A 7390-nucleotide genomic window follows, 5' to 3' on the forward strand; every position below is an offset into this window, starting at 1 on the left:
TTTTTTTGGGGGAGTGCCGCTGGGTTCGGGGGGGGTTTTGGGGGTACTCACTGCGGGTGCAGGGCGGGCAGCGGCTGTCGCAGGGCTCGGGGACACCGGGGGGACACTGGGGACACTCCCCGCCCCGCCCCGGCACCTGCGGGCACAGAGGAGATCCTGCCTCAGTTTCCCCTAAATCCGCGAATTCCCACTGGGAACCCCCCCCCCCCAAAAAAAAACCATGGAAAAGGGGGTTTGGAGGAGGGGAAAGAGTGGGAATTGAGGAAGAGTAAAAATAAATAATGATGAGAAAGGGAAATAAATAAAAGCGGGGAATCAAACGGAAAGAGTAAAAAGGAAAGGAAATAAATAGTAAATAAAAGTGAGGTAAATGGCATTGGAATGGAAAGGAATGAAAAGAAATAAACGAAATAAAAGAGTAAAGAAGGGAAAAGCTGAATTAAATTAAAGTGGAAGGAAAACAACGTGAGATAAAGGGGAATAAAAGGAAAATAAGGAAAGTAAAATAGGGTAAGATGAAATAAAACAGGGAAAATTAAATACAATAAAAAAGGAAAATTAAAAAAAAGAGGAAAATAAAATGAAATTCAAAAAAGGTGAAGGAAATACAAGAGAAAATAAAAATAAAATCAAAAATAAAAAGGATGATTAAAAGAACGATAAAAATAAAATTATAGAAAGGAAAAGAAAAAGAAAATAAATAGAAAATAAAACAGGAAAATAAAAGAAAATAAAGAGTAAAAAAAAAAATGGAGGGAAACGGAATAAAATGAAAGAAAAGGAACTGAACCGAAATGGCCCAAACTTAACAGAACCAAACCCAAAAAACTTCAACAAAAGCCACGGAGCGAAGTGACCCGGAGGGCCCCGGGGGCATCGCGAGACCCAGCCCGTCCCATCCCGGTCCCGTCCCATCCCGGTCCCGGGTCGGTGCCGCTCCCGCTCCCCCTCCCGGTCCCGTCCCGCCCGCACCGGGCTCAGCAGCAGCAGCAGCAGCGGCACCGGCAGCGTCCGCATCGTCGGGACCGGCCCGGGACCCCCGCTCCGGGCCGGGCCGAACCGAGCCCGAGTGGCACCGAACTGCTCCGAACCGCTCCGGTCCCGTCCGGCACCGCTCGGCCTCGGTTCGGCTCCGCTGGGTCCCGGTTCGGCTCCGTCCGGCCCCGCTCGGTCCCGGTTTGGCGCCGGTCGGCCTCGCTGGGCGCCGGTTCGGCTCCGTTCAGCTCCGTCCGGCCCCGCTCGGTCCCGGTTTGGCGCCGGTCGGCCTCACTGGGCGCCGGTTCGGCTCCGTTCAGCTCCGTTCGGCCCCGCTCGGTCCCGGTTCGGCTCCGCTGGGTCTCGGTGTGGCTCCGTTCGGTCCCGCTCGGTCCCGGTTCGGTTCCGCTGGGTCTCGGTGCGGCTCCGTTCGGCCCCTCTGAGTCCCGGTTCGGCTCCGTCCAGCCCCGCTCGGTCTCGGTTCGGTCCCGGTTCGGCTCCGCCCGGCCCTGCTCGGTCTTGGCTTAGCTCCGTCCGGCCCCACTCGGTTCCGGTTCGGTTCCGTTCGGCCCCGCTGTGTCCCAGCTCGGCCCCAGCTCGGTCCCGGTTCGGCTCCGTCCGGCCCCGCTCGGCTCCTCTCGCCGCTCCGTCGCGCCTGGGCCGGGCCGGGCTGGGCGTGGCTCCCCCGGGCAGGGCCGGGCGGGGCGCGCTCCCATTGGCTGCGCGCGCCATGAGGGGCGTGGCCAGGCGTGGAGCCCTGCCTCTGGCAGCTCCTGGGATCTCAGGTTCGAGTCCCAGCCGGGACTCTCCCATCGGAATGGGTCCAAATTGGACCGGACTGGTCCGACCTGGGGTCGAAGGCACCGCAGGAACGGTGTCACCCACCCCCTTCTCCACCTCCCCACGGCTCCCCGCGGGAATAAGTGCCTGGAAGCGGGAGAAGCAGCTTTATTGAGCCCCGGTGTGGGTGCAGCACCTGGGGGGTGGGGCAGGGTCTCAGAGTGGGCGCAGCATTCCGGCGTGGGTGGAGGGACAGGGACATGGAGTGGGTGCAGGGAATGGGAATGACTGTGGGAGTGGGTGCAGGGTCTTGGTCCAGGGTGGGTGCAGAGTCTCGGTCCAGGGTGGGTGCAGGGTCTGGGTGCGGGTGCATCCCCCCAGAATCTCCTCTCTCTCGTCTCTACCAGCCGCGCACGGGGCGCCAGAGCTCCACCACCTTCCCGGCAGCGTGCACGAAGTACACGGGGTGCATGGCGGCCGTGGCACAGGCCTGCGACAGAGGGGACACTGAGCTGTGACACAAGACTGGCACAGAGGGGACACGCGGGGCTGACACTCACATGGTACGGGATGAGCGCTAGGATGCTTCCCACCGGGAATTGCTCGAAATCCAGCTCCCCGTCCACAGCCTCCACCTGCCCGTGCTCCTGGGTCAGCCCCACCAGCCTGCGGGGACACGAGGCACAGGTGTCACCCCTCGTCCCCGCCTGTCCCTCCCTCCCCTCCCCTGGCCCCCGCGGGTGTCACCGGAGCTGGGGGTGGCCCTCGATGGCGGCACAGCCCGCGGGTCCCTGGTCGCGGCCGTGCAGGCTCAGCCCGGCCCAGCCGCAGTCCACGAGCAGCTGCCCGCGGTGGCGATAGTGGCCGATGACCCTGGTGAGGACACGGATGGCCACCTCCTCGGGCCGGCACGAGCCCAGCTGGGTCTGCTGCAGGTCTGCGGGGGGAACAAAGGCTCAGCCTGGCCGTGTCCCACCCTCGGGGGACAAGTAGAACACGTGTAATTACTCACCGTAGAACAGGTAATTGCCCGGGTGCACCTCGGTGAGCTGCGACATCTCCGGCACCGGGTGGCTGCAGGACGGGGTGGAGCCGATGGTGGCCTGGGGACACGGGATCCCCGCCTGCCGCAGCCTGGGGACACACGGGGGCACCCTCTGGGTGATCGGGGACGTCACCCCCAGGTGACCAGAGGTGGGTCTGTCACCCCCGGACACTGCTGAGAACAAGACCAGAGGTGGATCCTGCACCTCTGGGCCCCCCAGATGTGCCGGGGAGCCCCCCAAACACTCAAGGGAGCCATCCAGATGTGGCAGCGCCTCCCCCCCAGCGTGCCAGGGAGAATGAAAGATGTGCTGGGGACACATCCAGATGGGCCCAGGTGCCAGCCAGATGTGCCCGAGAGCCCCCTCAAAGACTCAGGGCGGGTGTATGTCCCTCCAGATCCCCCCAGATGTGGAAGAGCACCCTCCAGATGTGCCCAAGCATCCCCAGGTGTGCCAGAGATCCACCCGTATGAGCTGGACACCCCCCCAGATGTTTTAAAGCAGTCCCAGATGTAAATGAGGACCCCCAGATGTGCTGGAGACCTCCCCAGGATGCGTGAGGATGCCACCAGATGTGCCTGGGAGGCCGCAGTTGTGCCAGAGATCATCCAGATGTGCCTGGGATCCCCTCAGCTGTGCCAGGCCGTTCCCAGATGTGCCAGAAACCCCCCCGGGATGTGTCAGGCCCCCCTGGTGGTGCCTGGGACCCTTCCCAGATGTGCCCGAGCACCCCCCAGATGTCCTTGGGACCCCTCCCAGATATTCCTGGACCCCCAGATGTGCCCCAGCACCCCCCAGATTTTGGGGAGGGGGTGGGATCTGAGGTTTCCCCACCACAACCCGGTGCCACCACGGGCCGGGCCGGGCCGGTGACCCCCAGGACGTGTCCCCAGGTGGGCACATCCCTGTCTCTGGCGGATGGTGGGGGGAGGTCCCTCCCCCATTTCCCAGCAGGAACCATCCGGCCGCAATTCCCTGCAGGATGCGAACCCCCGGCGGGATGAAAGGGTGACAGGGAGGAGGGAGGGGACAATGCCCCAGGTCACAACTCGCCACCGCAGCCACATCAAAGGCGAGCGGCGCCGCCGCCACCCCCCGGTGCCCCCCGGGGGGGCTTTGAGGGCCCCTTTATGGGGGCGATTCGAATTTACAACCAACAGCCGCACTTCGGGGAAGGGACAGCGGCCGCCTTGACCCTTCCTGTCCCCAAATCCCCTGAATCCCGCTCATCCCGGCCACTCACGCGGTGACGAATTCCAGCACGGCGGCCGTGGTGTCCCTGGCGATGGCCTGGATGGCCGGGATGTCGCGACAGCCGTAGGTGTTCCCGCAGTGCGCGTAGACCCCCACGAGTGTCACCAGCTGCGGGGAGCCCTGGGCGATGGAGCGCGCCAGGGCCAGCGCCTCGGGATCCGTGGGACGAATCCCGGCTGGGGAGGGGGACACGAGCGTGGGAGGGGGCTTGGGGACACTGGGACATCGCCCCATGGAGCATCCTGGCGGTGGGGATGTGGGGATGGGGTTGGGAAGTTGAGGGTTTGGAAATTCCATCGTGGGGCTTTGGGGCCGCTCGTGCCGGATTTCCCAGGCCTGGCTGGGAAAAATGATTTTGGAGGGGCTGAGATGCTCTGTCATGGCTGGGATGGAGGATCTGGAGGGACATGGGGATCCATTCCCATGGAGCATCCTTAAATAATGATTTTAGGGGGGGGTTAGATGCTCCATCATGGTTGGGATGGAGAACCTGGTGGTTTGGAGGGACACAGGACATCGTTCCCTGAAGGAACATCCTCGATTAATGACTTTTAGGGACTTCAATGCCCCATCCTGGTTGAGCTGCTGGATCCGGGGGGCACTCAGAGCATCCCACCCCATGGCCCATCCTGGATGAAACCCCCTCGGGACAGCACAAGATGCCCCCTCCCTGCACCCCGGGGTGGGATTTGGGGGTCACCTACCCCGGCCATTCCCGCAGTCCAGCTTGAGCCAGACGAGCCAGCGCTTCCCATTGGGAAGGGGGTTCTGGAGCAGCAGCTCCAGCCCCTGGGGGCTGTCCAGGAGCACCTGGAATTCCTGGAGGCGCTGGGCGAGCTCCGAGCACTCGGCCAGGCGCCACCGTGGCACCGGGAACGCGTACAGGATGTCATCGAAGCCCCCGGCCGCGAAGAAGCGAGCCTCGGCCAGCGTGGACACCACGATGCCCCGGCGGGTCCCGCCCGTCGCCAGCTCCGCCCCTTCCCTGGAAATCGGGGATTGAGGGAGGAGGAGGACGATGAGGGAATGCCGGAGAGGTGCTGGGGGATGCTGGGGGGGGGGGTGCTGGGAGCTAAAAGAGACTTGGGGGGCACTGGAAGGATGGGGATGGTGAGAGGGAGGATGAGGAAGGTGAGGATTATGAGAGGGAGGATGAGGAGGCCCTGGGGGGAAGATGGGGATGGTGAGAGTGAGGATGATGAGAAGGAGGATGAGGAGGTGCTGGGAGGGATTCTGGGAGGGATACTGGGGAAGAAGCTGGGTACAAGGGAGAGGATGTGGGATACTGGGAGGATGGTGAGGGGATACTGGGAGGATGGGGAAATACCTGGGGGGAAGGTGGGGCTGATGAGGGGGTGCTGGGAGGGATTCTGGGAGGATGCCTGAGGGAAGCTGAGAGGTGCTAGGGGAGAGGATGGGAAGATACTGGGAGGAATCTGTAGGAATAATGGAGGGATACTGAGGGGGAAGTTGAGGAATGCTGAGGGGGGATATGGGGAATGCTGGGAGGGATACTGGGAAAATGCTGGAAGGATATTGGAGGGATACTGGGGAGAGGCTGGGGGTGAAACTGGGGGAATGCTGAGTAGAACCGGGGCAGGATTGGGAGATACTGGGTGGGAAGGTGGGGTGTCCTGAGGGGAAGATGGGAGGGCGGTGGGAGGGATACTGGGAGGATGCTGGAGAAACTGGGGGATACTGGGGAGGAAGCTGGTGGGGAGGGTGGGGGATACTGGGAGGATGGGGGGGATGCTGGAGAAGGATTTTTGGGGTGAGGATGGGGAGATGCTGGTGGGAAAACTGGGTGAAGTTTGGGGGGTACTGGGGGGACACAGAGGCATGGGGGGAGGATGTCGGGGGGTTCCGGATGGGTACTGGGGGGTTCTGGGGTCACACTCACAGGGTTTTGTGTGTTTTGACGTGGGGGCGCAGGCGCAGCCCCAGGGCCCGGCAGCGCTCCCGCATCCTCTCGGCGTTCCCGCGCAGCGTGGCCCGGTCCAGGGTCAGCGCCGGGGTGGGCAACTGCTCCAGGGGGGCTCCCAGCCACGAGCTGGGAATGTGGGGAGGGGGAGGGAGTGGGGGGAACCTGCTGTGAACCCCTTCCCCAACCTAAACCCAGCCTGTACCCTCAAACCCTCCCTCTGCCCACCCTACACCCACCTAACGCCACCCTACACCCCCGGAGGGTGCTGGGGGTCCCTGTCCCCGGGTGGGGGGTGTGGGCTCCCCCAGAGACCCGGCACTGGGGATTTTGGGTGGGGACGGTGCTGAGGTAGCCCCAGGGTGTCCCTTGCTCCTAAGGCACAATCCAGGGTTTTCCTGGAGTCAGGTGGGTGCTGGGACTGGGATATGGGAGGAGGAGTGGGACATGTGGGACACCTGAAACAAGGACACCTGGGTCCCCTTGGATAGGGATACTGGAAGCAGGGATACCTGGGACTTCAATCTATGGAACAGGGAAAGCTGGGACTGGGAAACCCAGGACTGGGAAACCCGGGACTGGGAAACCCGGGACTGGGACACCTGGGATGGGGACACCTGGGACTGAGACACAGGGAAAAGGGACACTGGGAAAAGGGATACTTGTGGGGAGGGGGAATCCTTGGGACAGGATGTCCGGAATTGGGTCACCTGGGCTGGGGCCAACTGAGCCGAAATCCGGCAACACGGGCACCAGTCCAATCTCCAGCGGGACGGGAACACCCTCCAGCAGCGTGACCTCGTGTCCCCGCCACCGCGGCGTCCCCTGCCCCGGCCCGTGTCCCCTCCCTGCCCTGCCCACCTGTCCGTGTGTCCGTCCATGGCTCCGTCCGGCTCTGGCTCCGGTGGCCCCGCGGGTGCCCCGTGCCCCACGTGACGCGGTGGCACCGCCGCCAGAGCGGGGACAAGGGTCACTGCCAGCCGAGGGGCCTCGCCGGGGTGGCAGGGCCAGCGGAGGACACGCGGCCAGGACAGGCTGCCGAGCTCCGGGGACAGCCGGGAGGGACACGGAGGGGACACCGGGACCGGGACGTGCTGCGGGGGCTGCGGAGACCCCCGGGCTGGTGACACGGGACAAACGGGGGATTGAGACCCCCCCTGAACTCGTGACATGTGTGAACGGCTGAATGTCCCCCCCTGGGACACGGCGGGGACACACCTGATGTTGCTGAGACCCTCCTAAACTCGTGACACACGTGTGGGGAGCTGCTGTGTCCCCTAAACTCGTGACATGGGGGTGCAAAGCCGCTGAGACCCCCTAAACCTGTGACATGTGTGGGGAGCTGCTGAGACCCCCCCTAAACTCGTGACATGGGGGTGCACAGCTGCTGAGACCCCCCCAACTTGTCACATTT

General features: G+C 63.3%; 1 protein-coding gene across 1 annotated transcript; it reads right to left on the reverse strand.

Annotated features, from left to right (window-relative positions):
* Positions 1 to 1908: 1908 nt before the first annotated feature.
* LOC106862794 (D-serine dehydratase-like) lies at positions 1909 to 6912 on the reverse strand. The gene is made up of 8 exons (XM_014892010.2): positions 6838 to 6912; positions 5956 to 6105; positions 4760 to 5040; positions 4045 to 4231; positions 2768 to 2889; positions 2503 to 2692; positions 2316 to 2421; positions 1909 to 2245 (listed from the first exon to the last, which is right to left on the reverse strand). Exons 1-8 carry the CDS (start codon positions 6855 to 6857, stop codon positions 2156 to 2158), a joined length of 1146 nt encoding a protein of 381 aa, XP_014747496.1. The 5' UTR covers positions 6858 to 6912; the 3' UTR covers positions 1909 to 2155.
* Positions 6913 to 7390: the final 478 nt, after the last annotated feature.

The sequence above is a fragment of the Sturnus vulgaris genome, chromosome 1, assembly GCF_052056855.1.
Source record: "Sturnus vulgaris isolate bStuVul1 chromosome 1, bStuVul1.hap1, whole genome shotgun sequence".
NCBI lineage: Eukaryota > Metazoa > Chordata > Aves > Passeriformes > Sturnidae > Sturnus > Sturnus vulgaris.

Excerpts from the sequence above, each read along its gene's own strand:
- LOC106862794 (XM_014892010.2), bottom strand. The coding sequence starts at position 6,857 with ATGGACGGACACACGGACAG. Across the intron at positions 4,232-4,759 it reads GGACTGCGGGAATGGCCGGG|CCGGGATTCGTCCCACGGAT; the intron begins GTAGGTGACCCC and ends CCCCCTCCCCAG. Across the intron at positions 2,422-2,502 it reads GAGGGCCACCCCCAGCTCCG|GCTGGTGGGGCTGACCCAGG; the intron begins GTGACACCCGCG and ends GTGTCCCCGCAG.